The 20,458-nt window shown below is 43.3% G+C and overlaps 4 protein-coding genes across 4 annotated transcripts in view; 3 read left to right on the plus strand and 1 right to left on the minus strand.

The window, feature by feature from the left end:
• Nucleotides 1–20,458, minus strand: part of LOC117815347 (calcineurin subunit B type 1-like) — a 43,524-nt gene that overhangs the window by 5,891 nt on the left and 17,175 nt on the right. The window contains exons 3-5 of the mRNA XM_034687001.1: nt 3,038–3,214; nt 523–582; nt 254–438 (exon numbers count right to left, since the gene is read on the minus strand). Of these exons, the coding sequence (XP_034542892.1) occupies nt 254–438; nt 523–582; nt 3,038–3,214 (422 nt within the window). The remainder of the gene's footprint in view (nt 1–253; nt 439–522; nt 583–3,037; nt 3,215–20,458) is intronic.
• LOC117815346 (E3 ubiquitin-protein ligase TRIM21-like) lies at nt 4,790–8,172 on the plus strand. Its single transcript, XM_034687000.1, has 2 exons — nt 4,790–4,907; nt 6,255–8,172. Exon 2 carries the CDS (start codon nt 6,257–6,259, stop codon nt 7,901–7,903), a length of 1,647 nt encoding a protein of 548 aa, XP_034542891.1. The 5' UTR covers nt 4,790–4,907; nt 6,255–6,256; the 3' UTR covers nt 7,904–8,172.
• LOC117815343 (E3 ubiquitin-protein ligase TRIM21-like) lies at nt 10,426–15,041 on the plus strand. Its single transcript, XM_034686997.1, has 2 exons — nt 10,426–10,545; nt 13,158–15,041. Exon 2 carries the CDS (start codon nt 13,160–13,162, stop codon nt 14,807–14,809), a length of 1,650 nt encoding a protein of 549 aa, XP_034542888.1. The 5' UTR covers nt 10,426–10,545; nt 13,158–13,159; the 3' UTR covers nt 14,810–15,041.
• Nucleotides 15,877–19,934, plus strand: LOC117815344 (E3 ubiquitin-protein ligase TRIM21-like). Its single transcript, XM_034686998.1, has 2 exons — nt 15,877–15,895; nt 17,948–19,934. The coding sequence occupies exon 2, from the start codon at nt 17,950–17,952 to the stop codon at nt 19,597–19,599; it is 1,650 nt and encodes a 549-aa protein (XP_034542889.1). The 5' UTR covers nt 15,877–15,895; nt 17,948–17,949; the 3' UTR covers nt 19,600–19,934.

Raw genomic sequence — 20,458 nt, forward strand, 5'->3', positions numbered from 1 at the left:
ATTTAACCAAACCCATCTCTATTTAACCAAACCATCTTCATTTAACCAAACCCATCTTTATTTAACCAAACCCATCTTTATTTAACCAAACCCATCTTCATTAAGAAGATAAAAAGGTTAGCTTGCGCTACACGCTATTGTGTAGCGTTGTGGTGACGGAGAACTTTAAACCATGCAGGAAGTGACCTCACACGCATCGGGACTTCTCACAGTGACTCGGGACGTGAAGCCGGACCCGGCGCTCAACACTCACCGCACAGAACTCCTCGAAGGATATCCTGCCGTCTCCGTCTTTGTCTGCGTTGATGATGGTTTTGTCGACGATCTGCTGGAGCTGGGTGTCCTTCAGATTGTTGCCCACCATCATCTTGAGGACCTGGAAGAGCTCCCCGTTGGATATGTAGCCGTCTTTGTCCATGTCGTAGATCCTGAAGGCGACTGACACGGGACAAAAGACGGTTCACGATAATGACTGAGGCTCTGAGATAAAACGAAACACTGCAGTAAATATCGAATACTTACAGCGCAGCTTCTGCTCCTTATCCCCTTTAACACTGAACTGGGACACGCCTTCAATGAACTCTGCAGAACAAAGAGCACTGCATTAAACACAGACATGACTCTGTAGTGGAAGTCACTGCATTTAAAACAGGCATGACTCTGTAGTGGAAGTCACTGCATTAAACACAGACATGACTCTGTAGTGGAAGTCACTGCATTAAGCACAGACATGACTCTGTAGTGGAAGTCACTGCATTTAAAACAGGCATGACTCTGTAGTGGAAGTCACTGCATTAAACACAGACATGACTCTGTAGTGGAAGTCACTGCATTAAGCACAGACATGACTCTGTAGTGGAAGTCACTGCATTAAACACAGACATGACTCTGTAGTGGAAGTCACTGCATTAAACACAGACATGACTCTGTAGTGGAAGTCACTGCATTAAACACAGACATGACTCTGTAGTGGAAGTCACTGCATTAAGCACAGACATGACTCTGTAGTGGAAGTCACTGCATTAAACACAGACATGACTCTGTAGTGGAAGTCACTGCATTAAACACAGACATGACTCTGTAGTGGAAGTCACTGCATTAAACACAGACATGACTCTGTAGTGGAAGTCACTGCATTAAACACAGACGTGACTCTGTAGTGGAAGTCACTGCATTAAACACAGACGTGACTCTGTAGTGGAAGTCACTGCATTAAACACAGACGTGACTCTGTAGTGGAAGTCACTGCATTAAAAACAGACGTGACTCTGTAGTGGAAGTCACTGCATTAAACACAGACATGACTCTGTAGTGGAAGTCACTGCATTAAACACAGACATGACTCTGTAGTGGAAGTCACTGCATTAAAAACCGACATGACTCTGTAGTGGAAGTCACTGCATTAAACACAGACATGCCTCTGTAGTGGAAGTCACTGCATTAAACACAGACGTGACTCTGTAGTGGAAGTCACTGCATTAAAAACAGACGTGACTCTGTAGTGGAAGTCACTGCATTAAACACAGACATGACTCTGTAGTGGAAGTCACTGCATTAAACACAGACGTGACTCTGTAGTGGAAGTCACTGCATTAAGCACAGACATGACTCTGTAGTGGAAGTCACTGCATTAAAAACCGACATGACTCTGTAGTGGAAGTCACTGCATTAAACACAGACATGACTCTGTAGTGGAAGTCACTGCATTAAACACAGACATGACTCTGTAGTGGAAGTCACTGCATTAATAACAGACATGACTCTGTAGTGGAAGTCACTGCATTAAAAACCGACATGACTCTGTAGTGGAAGTCACTGCATTAAACACAGACATGACTCTGTAGTGGAAGTCACTGCATTAAACACAGACATGACTCTGTAGTGGAAGTCACTGCATTTAAAACAGACATGACTCTGTAGTGGAAGTCACTGCATTAAGAACAGACATGACTCTGTAGTGGAAGTCACTGCATTAAACACAGACGTGACTCTGTAGTGGAAGTCACTGCATTAAAACAGACATGACTCTGTAGTGGAAGTCACTGCATTAAGAACAGACATGACTCTGTAGTGGAAGTCACTGCATTAAACACAGACGTGACTCTGTAGTGGAAGTCACTGCATTAAACACAGACATGACTCTGTAGTGGAAGTCACTGCATTTAAAACAGACATGACTCTGTAGTGGAAGTCACTGCATTAAACACAGACGTGACTCTGTAGTGGAAGTCACTGCATTAAACACAGACATGACTCTGTAGTGGAAGTCACTGCATTAAGAACAGACATGACTCTGTAGTGGAAGTCACTGCATTTAAAACAGACATGACTCTGTAGTGGAAGTCACTGCATTAAACACAGACATGACTCTGTAGTTGAAGTCACTGCATCCACAAATGCAGGTTCAAACTGAACCATGTAAGAGGAAACCATATATAAACCTGATCCAGGACCACAGAGACTTCTCTGGACCTGAGCCCGTTTAAGATGGACTGAGGGGAAGTGGAAAACTGTCCTGTGGTCTGATGAAATCCTGGACTCTGTGTCCTCCGCTCTAAAGAGGAGAGGGACCACCCGGCTTGTTATCAGCTCACAGGTCAAAGCCAGAGTCCCTGATGGTATGGGGATCAGAAGAGTCCAGGGCATGGGTAGCTTCCACATCTGTGAAGGCTCCATTAATGCTGAACTATATCTACAGGTTCAGGAGCAACACATGCTGCCATCCAGACCATGACGTCTTCAGGAAGACCTTACAGATTTCAGCAAAACCACATTCTGCACGGACTACAACAGCATGGCTCTGTAGTAGAAGAGTCCAGGTGCTGAACTGGTCTGCCTGCAGTCCTGACTCGTCCCCCATTGAAAACATAAAATACAACAAAGGAGATCCTGAACTGTTGAGCAGCTGAAATCCTCTATCAGGCAAGACTAGGACAACATTTCACTTTAAAGTCCAGAACCTGGTCTCCTGGTTTAAAATGAGACAATAGAACTTCTTAGTGTTAATATCTGATGCGGGTCTCTCTGTGTCATTTACCTTTAAAGTCCACCTCTCCGTTCCCGTCAGTGTCGAATATGTCGATGACTCGCTGCACGAGGGGATTCTGCTGCAGCTCCGGTAAGGACATGAACTCCTCCACGCTCAGGGAGCCGGAGTTATCTAGGTCGAGTTTCTTAAATCTCTTTCCTAGCCTTTTAATCTCATCAGCATCAACTGCAATGAGAGAGAGAGAGAGAGAGAGAGAGAGAGAGAGAGAGAGAGAGAGAGAGAGTTGTTAAAGACAGACTGAACATCACAAAGTTTCACCTCAAACACAGGGGGGACGATTCGGACCAGGTGGGTGCGACCTCCCTGTCGCCCAGCTGCCCCGGGTCTCCTCCCCGTGGAGCTCCACCACCAGGCTCACCTGGGTTCTTCTTGGTCCCTGCCATGGTGTGTCCCACAGCTGCTGCTCCCTTCCTGCACAGCTCAGGTTGAACCTTGTGCTGCTGGACCTCCTGGTGCCGCGCTCTAAGCTCTAACAGCGGGTCATGTGACACCTCTTTCAACACTAATCACTCTGCTGGTCGCCATGAATCAGCGGCACGCCGTGCAGGGGGGGCGTATTGTTGTGGTGCCTGGAGATACTTTTACCAGTCCTTTAAATAATGGAAATCTAACAAGGTTTGGTTTGAAGTCTCTCAGGCTATCACAAACAAAACACCCTCTGACCTCACTTCCTGTTTGCTTCAGTCTGATCTGGGCTCATTGTTTTTGCACCAAAACCTCTAATGTTCCACTAAATATGACCCGTAAGAAACAAAGATAGATTTATTTAATATTGTCTCCAGGGATGACGTTTGGTATGATTTTATAGATACTTAGATAAAGAGATGTACGTAAAGAAGTATTCACTTAAAGGGATATTTCAGGGTTTTTTCGGGCAGAAGAGCACGTCTGTGTGGGGTCCGAAAAAAAGTTCAAAATAAAGAATAAAAATAATAAATATTGAATTAATTAAAACAAAAATAAAATAATAACAAAATAAAAAAACCTCCAAAAATAAGAAATAGTAAATGATTGTAAATGAAAAAATAACTAGTAGATTAATTCAATAAAAATAATAAAAATAATTATATTAATAATAATAATAATAATAATAAAATAAAGAAGTGATTAAATAATAACAGTATTTAAAAACAAAATCAATTAATAAAATAAAAAAGTTCATTACATTTTTTTTTATAATATTAAAAATAAAAAACATACATTATTTATAAAAAAGCTCTTATAATACTATTTAAAAATACTATTAATAATAACAAAATACAAAAATAATTAAAAATAAAAATAATTGAATACAAAATTATGACAAATAAAATGAATTCATGTATTAAATTAAATATATATATATATATATTTAATAATAATAATATAATAACAAAATAATCATAATGCTGTTTCTCCCTGGAGCTTCACATTACAGAGGCAGAGCTGAGCTGCCTCTGTAATGTGGATGCTACAACTACTAGTGACATTAAAATCCTACACTTCAAAAACACCAGAGTATCCCTTTTAAAAAAGGATTCACTGTTTCCATCTTAGTTCTTTGAGGATTGAGCCCCTTTCCATACCACAGCATCTATATTCAAGGAAGACCATGTTCTGTTGTAGGCTTATTAATGACACAGAACCAGATCCGGTCAGAGTGTAAAACCAGATATTTCACAACAGTGGAGTCAGAGGGAGGAAACAGAGCTGCAGTCAGGAGGCGGAGCAACACATGAGGGAGGAGAGGAGCTCCAACCTCACTCTGAAGAAACAAAACTTAACATCTGAACGGGAGACACACGCAGACCGGACCTTTCTCTGAGAGAAGATTCAAACTGAGTCCATCACAGCGTTCTAAAGTCTCTGACTAACACTGGTGAGTACTCCTGATCATATTCACACTCTCAACAACCAGGACTCACTCCAAACTTCAGCTCCACTGAGACTCTGATTGTTCACCAGCAGACCGGTCTAACAAACTGAACCGGACTCTGTGTGAGATCTGAGGACCAGAGTCACTCTGAGTCTCTGTCAGTCACAGTTCCCTGGTTTCTTTGTGACTGATAACTTTCAGCAGCAATGTTTTCTAATTTAAAGAAACTCGTTTCAGATCTTTCTCTGAAACTTTCACGAAAACAGAAACAACGTTTTGATCACTGCTGACCGTTAACATTCTGAGTGACACACGCTGCTCTTCCTGTTTTGCCAGATTTTAATATATATGCGTCATCCATAGTTCCAGATCAGTCATTCTCCTGTGGTTTCAGGAAGTCCTCTGGTTCAATGAGGGTGGATATAATTGGTTGTAACAGCGAGGAGCGGTGTTCAATTCGTTAACGAAAATTAGGACGATAAATCTTCATCAACGACTCTTTTTCTCACGACGAAGACGATGTTGAAATATACTGCAAATTTAGATTCAGGAGACGCCACATTATTCTTATGTAACCTACCAGCAACACCCTGAAGGGAATCCTTCCCAACACAACTCTGTTAACAAGTCCTCATCCTTCAATAGGGGGACAGGTGGAGGACCACGTTGGTGGCGGTGCTTGTTGCTCAAAGCCGCTTTCATGTTGCTGATTTTATTTTGTAGGTCTTCTACTGAGCACGCTCAGAAACACTACACGCATTTACCTGGTTCAAGATCTGAAGCCAGATTTTCCCTTTCTCCTTGTTTGTTCTCTTTGAGGATTGACTTGCTGACTTTCGGGGTTTTCCAGGAGGTTCCCTGGACTTATGACCTTTTGCACCAGCCTCACTTTCATGGCACAATTAGTTAATTGGCCAATTATTTGCAGTCGTGCGTGCGGCTAACGCTACGGCCAAATGGGCCGTTCCATAACGGTATGTTAAGACTAATGGTCCTGTTTGTGTAACGGCTGGACGTGCAGACGGGCCCAGGTCAGGTGAGCTGGCCAATCAAGCACAGGAACATCATGGGCAGCTAACCACTTGGTGAAAGTTGTGGCGTTGCGGGCAGGTGCCAAGTCCTTCTGAGTCAGGAAGTCAGCATCTCCATGAAGCTTGTAGCAGATGGAGCAAGAAGTGTTGTCGCTGTGTTGACTCTGGACTTGATAAAACACAGAGGACATACACCAGCAGATGGTATGGCATCCCAAACCATCACAGAGTTCACTCTGGACTTCAAACACCTTGATGTTTCTGGGTAATCCTCTGCATTGTGTGTTTTAAATCGAGTCTCTCTCTTCTCTGTGTGCAGATATGGCTGCTGCAAACTACCAGAGACCTGAGGACCAGTTCCTGTGCTCCATCTGTCTGGATGTGTTCACTCATCCTGTCACCATACCATGTGGACACAACTTCTGCAAAGACTGCATCTCTGAACACTGGAGTACCAAAGACCAGTGCCTGTGTCCCATGTGTAAGAAGGTTTTCAGCTCAAAGCCCGATCTGTACGTCAACACCTTCATCTCTGAGATGGTCGCTCAGTTCAGAGACAAAGCTCAGCAGGAAGCCAGCAGCAGCAGCTCAGAGCAACAAGAGTCCAAACCAGGAGAAGTCCTCTGTGACGTCTGCACTGGGACCAAACTGAAGGCCCTGAAGTCCTGCTTAGACTGTCTGGTGTCCTACTGTGAGACTCACCTGGAGCCTCACCTGACAGCTCCACGTCTGAAAAGACACCAGCTGATCGACGCCGTGGAGAACCTGGAGGACAGGATGTGTCCGAAGCACGATAAACCTCTGGAGCTGTTCTGTAAGACCGATCAGACGTGTGTCTGCATGCTCTGCTCTGTTTTAGACCACAAGACCCACGAGTTTGTTCCTCTGGGAGAAGAATATGAAGACAAGAAGGCCGAGCTGGAGGAGACGGACGCTGCAATCCAGGAGATGATCCAGAACAGACGAGTGAAGATTCAGGAGATCAAACACTCAGCCGACCTCGGTAAGAGAGACGCAGACAGAGAGATGGCAGAAGGTGTTCGAGTCTTCACCGCTCTGAAGGAGTCTGTTGAGAGAGGCCAGGCCGAGCTCATGGACTCCATCAAAGAGAAGCAGAAAACAGCAGGGCAACAGGACCAAGACTTCATCCACCAGCTGGAAGAGGAGATCTCTGAGCTGAAGAAGAGAAGCTCTGAAGTGAAGCAGCTCTCAGGCTCTGAAGACCCCCTCCATCTTCTCCAGAGAGTCCAGTCCCTGAACATCAACCACCAACCACCAATCAAAGACTGGACACAGGTTCATGTCCGTCCACCTTCATATGAGGGGACTGTGGTGAGAGCTGCTGCTCAGCTGGAGGAGACTCTCAGAGAAGAGGTGAAGAAGCTGCTTCAACCTGAGCTGAAGAGAGTCCAGCAGTACGCAGAGGATGTGACTCTTGATCCTGATACAGCACATCCTGAACTCATCCTGTCTGATGATGGGAAACAAGTTCATCTCAGTGATGTGAAGAAGAATCTCCCAGACAACCCAGAGAGGTTTTCTCATTGTGTTTCTGTTCTAGGAAAGCAGAGTTTCTCTTCAGGCAGATTTTACTTCGAGGTTCAGGTTAAAGGAAAAACTAAATGGGATTTAGGAGTGGTCAGAGAGTCGATCAACAGGAAGGGACTGATCTACCTGAGTCCTGAGGATGGTGTCTGGTTATTATGTTTGAGAAATGAAAAAGGGTATGAAGCTTTTGATGAGCCTCCAGTCCTTCTCTCTCTGAGGTCTGATCCTGAGAAGGTGGGGGTGTTTGTGGACTATGAGGACGGTCTGGTCTCCTTTCATGACGTAGACTCTGCAGCTCTTATCTACTCCTTCACTGGCTGCTCCTTCACTGACAAACTCCTCCCATTCTTCTGTCCTTCTCTTAATGATGAAGGTACAAACTCCGCCCCTCTGATCATCACTCCTGTGAGTGCTCAATAATCTCTCTCTTCCTGTTTGATGCACCGATTAGGGATGTAAGGATATATAGCAAGACGGTAAAAAATCCAAACAAATAAGGGTGGATTAAAATCGATCCAACAGAATATGTATTGGGAAATCATTTTTAAACGGTAGAGGGCGCTATCTGCATTTCACTCCGCTTGTTCAACATCACAAAGTCTCTTGCGCCGCTCTCTCGTCTCTCGCTGAGTGGAGGTGTTTTAAGTTTAAAGCATGTTTCAGAATCAGCTGACTGAAGGTGTTGCTCACAGCGGAGACGCTCAGCTGAGTGACAGGTCTCCACGAGCGCTTTTTTTCTCCGCCGCCGGACTGATTCTGACCCGGTTGCGCTCCCGGCTGACACCTGACAACGTTCACATGCTTATTTTTCTCAATAAGAAGGAGAAAACTGGACACTGAGTTCAGAATCTGATCCTGTTCAGTCGTCCTGTTGCAGTAAATCCACATGTTGTAGTCTGAGTCTTCACTCTGTCACCATGCGTCCACAGAGATTATTTATAAGCCCGCTCCTCACGTTGATATTCAGCGTGTTTAACATTTTGAACACCTCAATATGATCCGTAGCTGTTTAATATCGTCAGTTATAAACACTGTGTCATGAAGGAAAATTTGATTCAGGGGGAAATCTTATTTTTGACGTGGAAATCGTTAACGTTTTTTTACTGATTAAACGATAATTGATCGTTAAGATTTCCAAAGATCGATCACAGTAAATACTTATAATTTACATCCCTAATTTAAAGAGATTTACCTTATTTGTTTGAATATTTAATACATTCATTTGGGAATTGTTGACTTTCCATTTCTCTATAAATGTTCTGAAATTTCTGAAAAGGTATTTTTGTACGGTCATTTTAGTATTTTTTGCAAGTTGCAGAAAAAAAAGTGTGCAGAGGTTTTATTTAAGTTACAACCATGGACTGTATAAAATATGGACGTATATCACCCGTCTGTTTCTGAAGAGCTGTTTTGAGGCCAATCGGCAGCGGCGGCCATATTGCCGCTGTCAAGCCAGTGTGACGTAAAGAGGCGGGGTTTGAGCCTCCTAGCCAACAGCTGCAGTGTTCCTGCAGTCAGCTGTGCCTCTCATTGGAAGACTTGTAATCTCAATATCTTCCAAATTACCGCGTTATGAAAAAATTCACCCCCTCACAGTGAGAGGACATCGAGAAATGATCTATCCAGACTACACTCATCTTTTGAACCAGGCTGTAAACATGTTTATTTCTGCTGTAAAGATCGGCTCTTTGAATTGGTGTGTATGTGGTTTCTGGTACTTCTGGATCCAGCCTCTAGTGGACACTCGATGAACTGCAGTTTTTAACACTTCCTCATTGGACTCATATTTTTAGACCGGAGGTTGCCGCTTGGTTACAACACACCTTAAAAATGAAAAAGGATTACTTTGTTTACAAATGAATATAAGAGAAAAAATATATATCTCAACTGTCCATATCGGAGGATTGAAATAAAATAATACTTATCTAAATTTTTTATTCAATCCAGTTTTCTTGAAAATCGTGAGTGAACCAAAAATCGTGATTTGAATCAAATGGTGGGTTAAGTGTATCCTTACATCCCGGGCACCGATGGATCTAAATCTCACTTCAAACATGTCTTCTTGTTACGATCAGTAGTTCAAACTCTGGAGTCTCAGTGCCTGTCCAAAGTGTGGTTTGTTAAACGTTTGGTCACTTCTGTTATTTTTCATTTGTGTCAGAAATAAAAAAAAGAGTCTGATTATGAGTCAGCAAATATCTGTAAATATGTGATTGTAAAATAAAGATGACTCATGGAGCAGGAAGAGATAAAAACAGCTCTTTAAAGACCTCATAGTGGGCATAGAGGGGCTCTTTTCATTTAACATTTTGAATGGGACTTTGTTGGGATTGAATGTTTGTTAATTTTTGAATGTGTTGGGTCGGGGGGATGTGTAATATTTAACTCAACATTCATGTTTTTCTTCTTCAATGAAAGAATTGATATCTAACTCTTGATAAAGTTCTACTTAAAAAATAAATCTGTTTTAATTTATTATTTTGGATGGATGTCTTCTTGTAACAAAACAAATATTAATGCTTTGATATGATACCTTTACATTCAATTCCTCAGCTTAACTTCCCATGGACATGTACCGGTGATGTTCCACCCCTTTGTAACCCTAGTTGTAGGTTTATTAATGACACAGAACCACCACTAGAGGGAGCCCAAGACGAGGAGGACAGAGGTTTCTGCACTGCTGTCACAGGGAGCAGCAAACACTCCTCACACACGAGTCCTGAGTTTATCTCTCTAGTCTTCATATTTCAATACAAAGAAAGTGAAAGCTGTGTCACAGACTAGAAAACACTGAAGGAGCTCAGTTTGAGTCCTGGAGGAGGTTCCTCTCAGATCCGGTCAGGGTGTAAAACCAGATGTTTCACAACAGTGGAGTCAGAGGGAGGAAACAGAGCTGCAGTCAGGAGGCGGAGCAACACATGAGGGAGGAGAGGAGCTCCAACCTCACTCTGAAGAAACAAAACTTAACATCTGAACGGGAGACACACGCAGACCGGACCTTTCTCTGAGAGAAGATTCAAACTGAGTCCATCACAGCGTTCTAAAGTCTCTGACTAACACTGGTGAGTACTCCTGATCATATTCACACTCTCAACAACCAGGACTCACTCCAAACTTCAGCTCCACTGAGACAGGAAGACGGACTCTGCTCCTCTCTGCCTCGCAAAACTGGTTCAAGCTGAACTCTGATTGTCCACCAGCAGACCGGTCTAACAAACTGAACCGGACTCTGTGTGAGATCTCAGGACCAGAGTCACTCTGAGTCTCTGTCAGTTACAGTTCCCTGGTTTCTTTGTGACTGGTAACTTTCAGCAGCCATGTTGGATTCTCTGTCCTCTGGCTCTTTCACAATAAAAGCTCTCTAGACGGAGAAGCACAACAAGGCTTTTATTCTGAAGGAAGAAAGAGGAAGTGAAGATTTAAAGAGGTGAACTTTGATATGTTGTTTTATTTGTGAAGTGTAAAATGAAATATTTACTCCTGTCTTTATTTCAGAGATTAGAGATTTCAGTGTTTGAGGAATAATCACGTCCTCACGATCATCCTGGTTTATAAACTTGTTTTTTGTATTCTGGATTATTTTTTTGCACCTCTTCATCATGAAAGGGTTTTTCATTTAACGTCTAAATGTCGGGTTAAAATCCTTTTCCTTTAATATTCAGTTTTCTAATTTAAAGAAACTTGCTTCAGATCTTTTTCTGAAACATTCCCGAAACATTAAAAGCTTGACTTTTAACATTCTGAGTGACACACGCTGCTCGTCCTGTTTTGCTCCAGATGATTAAGAAACATGCGTCCTCCTTTGTTCCAGATCAGTCATTGATTGGTTGTAATAACGAGGAGCGGTGTTCATTTCATAAACGAAAATTAGGACGATAAATCTTCATCAACGACTCTTTTTCTCACGACGAAGAAGAGTTGAAATATCACTGATAATAAAAACTGTGATGAATGTATCTTTAGTTTTTGTTAACCAGACGATGAGGACACGAAAAACATCCGACATTCAAAACCCATATTTCCCCCCCGCTGTGCGTCTACTCTTTCAAAATAAAAGTGATGCTAGTTAGCTGTTAGCACCGTTAGCTTGGTCTCTACCTGCAGCAGGTGTGCTTTTTGAACCAGCCTCCATGCATCTGTCTCAGTTTCATTGATGATTTCCCCCCCGCTGTACGTTAGTGACAAAGACACAACCGGGGGACGTCTGTTTAATATTTGATGTTTTTGACACTTTAACCGTAAACAGCTCCAGTTTAGTGATACGTTTATTAAGAGGTTTCAAAGTTTTGATCATCAGAAACATTTCAGAGAGCTGTGAACTGTGTCTGTTCACCGAAGGTGCATTCAGGGACCGTTGTAAAAGTTCAATGCAGCCTTGTATTTTGTGTTCATGGCGTTTTTATTTGAATCAAGAGAATCTAAATATAGTCAGTGCTCACATCGAGTGTTAAAAGAGGGAAATGTTGATGATTTTAACACTTTGTACAATTCGACCACATGAATTATTTTAAAGAGAGGAAATGTTTTGACAAAAATCAAAGACTAAAATGTGACTAAGACTAACGGGCATTTTCATCTAAAGACTAAATCTAATATAGTTCAGCATTATGGAAAATATGTTATTGATTCATGTAATTTTAAAGGCAGGTTGTTGCTCCTGAATGAAAGTTGAAGACGGTTTATCAGCTTGTATCTGGATTTAGTTCACTCATCAGCTTCTTAGACGGTGTTAACAGGAAGCCGGTCTTTTGTAACAGGAAGCAGTTTTAGTTTGTAGATTCTTATTTTTCGTTTGTTCTAAATTTAAAACAAAGATACATCAAATAGTTTTCTGTGTTTCAGGTTAGTAGAGTATTGTTTACTAAGGGTTACAGTGATGTTGTTTCCCACGGTGCAGTGAATGCATCACAGTTATTCAGTGTTCTGGTGTACTGCGGTCGTGGTGGACAGGTAGCTGTTTTATCGTGGTTCGGCACGGTGCTGTTTAACTCTGATATGAGAGTTCGGCACTGGGGGGGGGGGTCCGCACTGACTCGCCTGATGTCGACTAAGACTAGTTTGGGACTGTCATTTCTTGCTTCCTGTGTTCTAACAGTGACATTATTACTGTGGAGGGTTGTGATGTTGCGTGTTTCATTAGCACAGTTTGCACGCTGCTCTGTTTTTTGTCGGACTGTGAATAGCTAAAGTATCTTAACTAACGAATCAGAATGGTGTTTCCTGTCGGGCATGTTTTCCCTCTTTGAGCTGGGAGGTTGTACCTTTTCTTCAGTGTCACTCGTTTCAGCTGTTAACCCCGCCTACATCTTACCCTGTGATATGATTGGCTGTTCAATGCCGTCTTCTTCTGTTTAATGTTGGGTGGCAGCTAGCGCCCCCTCCCTTACCAGGGGATGGGGGGTGTAATTGCAGGTTTAAATATATCAAATCTTTAGCAAACATTTGTTTACTTTCTAACGAGAAAACTAATATCACGATTAATACTGTTAACGTTTTATCGCCCAGCCCTATAGGTGCAGCACTAATTCACTCGTTAGTCTGATTAGGACAAAGTTCACATGTGCAGATAGTCGTCAGCAGTCGTCCCCATGATGGTGGTTCCGTGTACTGAACTAGATATTTATTCTGTTTCATTGTGTGTTTTAAATCGAGTCTCTCTCTTCTCTGTGTGCAGATATGGCTGCTGCAAACTACCAGAGACCTGAGGACCAGTTCCTGTGCTCCATCTGTCTGGATGTGTTCACTCATCCTGTCACCATACCATGTGGACACAACTTCTGCAAAGACTGCATCTCTGAACACTGGAGTACCAAAGACCAGTGCCTGTGTCCCATGTGTAAGAAGGTTTTCAGCTCAAAGCCCGATCTGTACGTCAACACCTTCATCTCTGAGATGGTCGCTCAGTTCAGAGACAAAGCTCAGCAGGAAGCCAGCAGCAGCAGCTCAGAGCAACTAGAGTCCAAACCAGGAGAAGTCCTCTGTGACGCCTGCACTGGGACCAAACTGAAGGCCCTGAAGTCCTGCTTAGACTGTCTGGTGTCCTACTGTGAGACTCACCTGGAGCTTCACCTGACAGCTCCACGTCTGAAAAGACACCAGCTGATCGACGCCGTGGAGAACCTGGAGGACAGGATGTGTCCGAAGCACGATAAACCTCTGGAGCTGTTCTGTAAGACCGATCAGACGTGTGTCTGCGTCCTCTGCTCTGTTTTAGACCACAAGACCCACGAGTTTGTTCCTCTGGGAGAAGGATATGAAGACAAGAAGGCCGAGCTGGAGGAGACGGACGCTGAAATCCAGGAGATGATCCAGAACAGACGAGTGAAGATTCAGGAGATCAAACTCTCAGCCGACCTCGGTAAGAGAGACGCAGACAGAGAGATGGCAGAAGGTGTTCGAGTCTTCACCGCTCTGAAGGAGTCTGTTGAGAGAGGCCAGGCCGAGCTCATGGACTCCATCAAAGAGAAGCAGAAAACAGCAGAGCAACAGGACCAAGACTTCATCCACCAGCTGGAAGAGGAGATCTCTGAGCTGAAGAAGAGAAGCTCTGAAGTGAAGCAGCTCTCAGGCTCTGAAGACCACCTCCATCTTCTCCAGAGAGTCCAGTCCCTGAACATCAACCACCCACCACCAACCAAAGACTGGACACAGGTTCATGTCCGTCCACCTTCATATGGGGGGACTGTGGTGAGAGCTGCTGCTCAGCTGGAGGAGACTCTCAGAGAGGAGATGAAGAAGCTGCTGCTTCAACCTGAGCTGAAGAGAGTCCAGCAGTACGCAGAGGATGTGACTCTTGATCCTGATACAGCACATCTTAATCTCATCCTGTCTGATGATGGGAAACAAGTTCATCACAGTGATGTGTGGAAGAATCTTCCAGACAACCAAGAGAGGTTTTCTCCTTGTGTTTATGTTTTAGGAAAACAGAGTTTCTCTTCAGGCAGATTTTACTTCGAGGTTCAGGTTAAAGGAAAAACTAAATGGAATTTAGGAGTGGTCAGAGAGTCGATCAACAGGAAGGGATCAACCACAGTGAGTCCTAAGGATGGTTTCTGGTGTATACGGTTGAGAAATGGAAAAGAGTATACAGCTTGTGATAACCCTTCAGTCCTTCTCTCTCTGAGGTCTCAGCCTGAGAAGGTGGGGGTGTTTGTGGATTATGAGGAGGGTCTGGTCTCCTTTCATGACGTAGACTCTGCAGCTCTTATCTACTCCTTAACTGGCTGCTCCTTCACTGACAAACTCCTCCCTTACTTCTGTCCTTGTTTTAATGATAAAGGTACAAACTCAGCCCCTCTGATCATCACTCCTGTCAGTGCTCAATAATCTCTCTCTTCCTGTTTGAGGCACCGATGGATCTAAATCTCATTTCAAACATGTCTTCTTGTTACGATCAGTAGTTCAAACTCTGGAGTCTCAGCCTGTTCAAAGTGTGGTTTGTTGAACGTTTGGTCACTTCTGTTATTTTTCATTTGTGTCAGAAATAAAAAAAGAGTCTGATTATGAGTCAGCAAATATCTGTAAATATGTGATTGTAAAATAAAGACGGTGAAACGAACGACTCATGGAGCAGGAAGTCTGATTATACAGAGATAAAAACAGCTCTTTAAAGACCTCATAGTGGGCATAGAGGGACTCTTTTCATTTAACATTTTGAATGGGACTTTGTTGGGATTGCATGTTTGTTAATTTTTGAATGTGTTGGGTCGGGGGGATGTGTAATATTTAACTCAACATTCATGTTTTTCTTCTTCAATGAAAGAATTGATATCTAACTCTTGATAAAGTTCTACTTAAAAAATAAATCTGTTTTAATTTATTATTTTGGATGGATGTCTTCTTGTAACAAAACAAATATTAATGCTTTGATATGATACCTTTACATTCAATTCCTCAGCTTAACTTCCCATGGACATGTACCGGTAATGTTCCACCCCTTTGTAACCCTAGTTGTAGTTGTAGGTTTATTAATGACACAGAACCACCACTAGAGGGAGCCCAAGACGAGGAGGACAGAGGTTTCTGCACTGCTGTCACAGGGAGCAGCAAACACTCCTCACACACGAGTCCTGAGTTTATCTCTCTAGTCTTCATATTTCAACACAAAGAAAGTCAAAGCTGTGTCACAGACTAGAAAGCACTGAAGGAGCTCAGTTTGAGTCCTGGAGGAGGTTCCTCTCAGATCCGGTCAGGGTGTAAAACCAGATATTTCACAACAGTGGAGTCAGAGGGAGGAAACAGAGCTGCAGTCAGGAGGCGGAGCAACACATGAGGGAGGAGAGGAGCTCCAACGTCACTCTGAAGAAACGAAACTAAACGTCTGAACGGGAGACACACGTGGACCGGACCTTTCTCTGAGAGAAGATTCAAACTGAGTCCATCACAGTGTTCTAAAGTCTCTGACTAACACTGGTGAGTACTCCTGATCATATTCACACTCTCAACAACCAGGACTCACTCCAAACTTCAGCTCCACTGAGACAGGAAGACGGACTCTGCTCCTCTCTGCCTCGCAAAACTGGTTCAAGCTGAACTCTGATTGTCCACCAGCAGACCGGTCTAACAAACTGAACCGGACTCTGTGTGAGATCTCAGGACCAGAGTCACTCTGAGTCTCTGTCAGTCACAGTTCCCTGGTTTCTTTGTGACTGGTAACTTTCAGCAGCCATGTTGGATTCTCTGTCCTCTGGCTCTTTCACAATAAAAGCTCTCTAGACGGAGAAGCACAACAAGGCTTTTATTCTGAAGGAAGAAAGAGGAAGTGAAGATTTAAAGAGGTGAACTTTGATATGTTGTTTTATTTGTGACGTGTAAAATGAAATATTTACTCCTGTCTTTATTTCAGAGATTAGAGATTTCAGTGTTTGAGGAATAATCACGTCCTCACGATCATCCTGGTTTATAAACTTGTTTTTTGTATTCTGGATTATTTTTTTGCACCTCTTCATCATGAAAGGGTTTTTCATTTAACGTCTAAATGTCGGGTTAAAATCCTTTTCCTTTAATATTCAGTTTTCTAATTTAAAGAAACTTGCTTCAGATCTTTTTCTGAAACATTCATGAAACATTAAAGGTTCACTTTTAACATTCTGAGTGACACACGCTGCTTGTCCTGTTTTGCTCCAGATGATTAAGAAACATGCGTCCTCCTTTGTTCCAGATCAGTCATTGATTGGTTGTAATAACGAGGAGCGGTGTTCAATTCATAAACGAAAATTAGGACGATAAATCTTCATCAACGACTCTTTTTCTCACGACGAAGACGAGTTGAAATATCACTGATAATAAAAACTGTGATGAATGTATCTTTAGTTTTTGTTAACCAGACGATGAGGACACGAAAAACATCCGACATTCAAAACCCATATTTCCCCCTCGCTGTGCGTCTACTCTTTCAAAATAAAAGTGATGCTAGTTAGCTGTTAGCACCGTTAGCTTGGTCTCTACCTGCAGCAGGTGTGCTGTTTGAACCAGCCTCCATGCATCGGTCTCAGTTTCATTGATGATCCCCCCCCCGCTGTACGTTAGTGACAAAGACACAACCGGGACGTCTGTTTAATATTTGATGTTTTTGACACTTTAACCGTAAACAGCTCCAGTTTAGTGATACGTTTATTAAGAGGTTTCAAAGTTTTGATCATCAGAAACATTTCAGAGAGCTGTGAACTGTGTCTGTTCACTGAAGGTGCATTCAGGGACCGTTGTAAAAGTTCAATGCAGCCTTGTATTTTGTGTTCATGGCTTTTTTATTTGAATCAAGAGAATCTAAATATAGTCATAGTGCTCACATTGAGTGTTTAAAGAGTGAAATGTTGATGATTTTAACACTTAGTACAACCCTGATACCGATATCTGGATAGTCTAAGACTAACGGGCATTTTCATCTAAAGACTAAATCTAATATAGCTGGCGAGGAGGGAGGGCGGTCACAGATGGACGATCCAGATTAACTTTTAATTGGAGAGAGAGAGAGCGGCTCTCTACCACTTGGTGAAAGTTTTGGCGTTGTGGGCAGGTGCCAAGTCCCTCTGAGTCAGGAAGTCAGCATCTCCATGAAGCTTGTAGCAGAGACTTCACTCTGGACTTCAAACACCCTGGATTCTGTTCCTCTCCTCTCTTCCTCCAGACACTAGGAGCTTGATTTACAGATGAAGTTAGCTCAGGTGAGACTCTTCTGACGTGGTCACTGGTTCAGGAGTGTCTTCATATGAAGAATGTGAAAGGTGTAGTCTGTCTCCTGAAGACGTCTTGATGCTCCGACTCCAGCCTCAGTCCATTCCTCCTGAAGCTCTCCAAAGATCTTGACTCAGCAATGAGCCTCTGAGACCGACCTTCGATGGTCGTCTGCTGAACAGCAGTCACGTCAGCAGTCGTCCCCATGATCGTGGTTCCGTGTACTGAACTAGATATTTATTCTGTTTCATTGTGTGTTTTAAATCGAGTCTCTCTCTTCTCTGTGTGCAGATATGGCTGCTGCAAACTACCAGAGACCTGAGGACCAGTTCCTGTGCTCCATCTGTCTGGATGTGTTCACTCATCCTGTCACCATACCATGTGGACACAACTTCTGCAAAGACTGCATCTCTGAACACTGGAGTACCAAAGACCAGTGCCTGTGTCCCATGTGTAAGAAGGTTTTCAGCTCAAAGCCCGATCTGTATGTCAACACTTTGTTCTCTGAGATGGTCGCTCAGTTCAGAGACAAAGCTCAGCAGGAAGCCAGCAGCAGCAGCTCAGAGCAACAAGAGTCCAAACCAGGAGAAGTCCTCTGTGACGCCTGCACTGGGACCAAACTGAAAGCCCTGAAGTCCTGCTTAGACTGTCTGGTGTCCTACTGTGAGACTCACCTGGAGCCTCACCTGACAGCTCCACGTCTGAAAAGACACCAGCTGATCGACGCCGTGGAGAACCTGGAGGACAGGATGTGTCCGAAGCACGATAAACCTCTGGAGCTGTTCTGTAAGACCGATCAGACGTGTGTCTGCATGCTCTGCTCTGTTTTAGACCACAAGACCCACGAGTTTGTTCCTCTGGGAGAAGAATATGAAGACAAGAAGGCCGAGCTGGAGGAGACGGACGCTGCAATCCAGGAGATGATCCAGAACAGACGAGTGAAGATTCAGGAGATCAAACTCTCAGCCGACCTCGGTAAGAGAGACGCAGACAGAGAGATGGCAGAAGGTGTTCGAGTCTTCACCGCTCTGAAGGAGTCTGTTGAGAGAGGCCAGGCCGAGCTCATGGACTCCATCAAAGAGAAGCAGAAAACAGCAGAGCAACAGGACCAAGACTTCATCCACCAGCTGGAAGAGGAGATCTCTGAGCTGAAGAAGAGAAGCTCTGAAGTGAAGCAGCTCTCAGGCTCTGAAGACCACCTCCATCTTCTCCAGAGAGTCCAGTCCCTGAACATCAACCACCCACCACCAACCAAAGACTGGACACAGGTTCATGTCCGTCCACCTTCATATGAGGGGACTGTGGTGAGAGCTGCTGCTCAGCTGGAGGAGACTCTCAGAGAAGAGATGAAGAAGCTGCTTCAACCTGAGCTGAAGAGAGTCCAGCAGTACGCAGAGGATGTGACTCTTGATCCTGATACAGCACATCCTCATCTCATCCTGTCTGATGATGGGAAACAAGTTCATCACAGTGATGTGTTGAAGAAGAGTCTCCCAGACAACCCAGAGAGGTTTCGTCGTTGTGCCTGTGTTTTAGGAAAGCAGAGTTTCTCTTCAGGCAGATTTTACTTCGAGGTTCAGGTTAAAGGAAAAACTGATTGGACTTTAGGAGTGGTCAGAGAGTCGATCAACAGGAAGGGACTGATCACATCGAGGCCTCAGTTTGGTTTCTGGTCATTATGTTTGAGAAATGGAAAAGAGTATAAAGCTTGTGATTACCCTCCAGTCCTTCTCTCTCTGAGGTCTCAGCCTGAGAAGGTGGGGGTGTTTGTGGATTATGAGGAGGGTCTGGTCTCCTTTTATGACGTAGACTCTGCAGCTCTTATCTACTCCTTCACTGGCTGCTCCTTCACTGACAAACTCCTCCCTTACTTCTGTCCTTGTTTTAATGATAAAGGTACAAACTCCGCCCCTCTGATCATCACTCCTGTCAGTGCTCAATAATCTCTCTCTTCCTGTTTGAGGCACCGATGGATCTAAATCTCATTTCAAACATGTCTTCTTGTTACGATCAGTAGTTCAAACTCTGGAGTCTCTGTGCCTGTTCAAAGTGTGGTTTGTTGAACGTTTGGTCACTTCTGTTATTTTTTATTTGTGTCAGAAATAAAAAAAAGAGTCTGATTATGAGTCAGCAAATATCTGTAAATATGTGATTGTAAAATAAAGATGACTCATGGAGCAGGAAGTCTGATTATACAGAGATAAAAACAGCTCTTTAAAGACCTCATAGTGGGCATAGAGGGGCTCTTCTCATTTAACATTTTGAATGGGACTTTGTTGGGATTGAATGTTTGTTCATTTTTGAATGTGTTGGGTCGGGGGGATGTGTAATATTTAACTCAACATTCATGTTTTTCTTCTTCAATGAAAGAATTGATATCTAACTCTTGATAAAGTTCTACTTAAAAAATAAATCTGTTTTAATTCATTATTTTGGATGGATGTCTTCTTGTAACAAAACAAATATTAATGCTTTGATATGATACCTTTACATTCAATTCCTCAGCTTAACTTCTCATGGACATGTACCGGTGATGTTCCACCCCTTTGTAACCCTAGTTGTAGTTGTAGGTTTATTAATGACACAGAACCACCACTAGAGGGAGCCCAAGACGAGGAGGACAGAGGTTTCTGCACTGCTGTCACAGGGAGCAGCAAACACTCCTCACACACGAGTCCTGAGTTTATCTCTCTAGTCTTCATATTTCAACACAAAGAAAGTCAAAGCTGTGTCACAGACTAGAAAACACTGAAGGAGCTCAGTTTGAGTCCTGGAGGAGGTTCCTCTCAGATCCGGTCAGGG

Source organism: Notolabrus celidotus, chromosome 7 (assembly GCF_009762535.1).
Source record: "Notolabrus celidotus isolate fNotCel1 chromosome 7, fNotCel1.pri, whole genome shotgun sequence".
Taxonomy (NCBI): Eukaryota; Metazoa; Chordata; class Actinopteri; order Labriformes; family Labridae; genus Notolabrus; species Notolabrus celidotus.

What these genes read in the sequence shown, in the direction of transcription:
- LOC117815346 (XM_034687000.1), top strand. Translation starts at nt 6,257, where the DNA reads ATGGCTGCTGCAAACTACCAGAGACCTGAGGACCAGTTCCTGTGCTCC.
- LOC117815343 (XM_034686997.1), top strand. Translation starts at nt 13,160, where the DNA reads ATGGCTGCTGCAAACTACCAGAGACCTGAGGACCAGTTCCTGTGCTCC.
- LOC117815344 (XM_034686998.1), top strand. Translation starts at nt 17,950, where the DNA reads ATGGCTGCTGCAAACTACCAGAGACCTGAGGACCAGTTCCTGTGCTCC.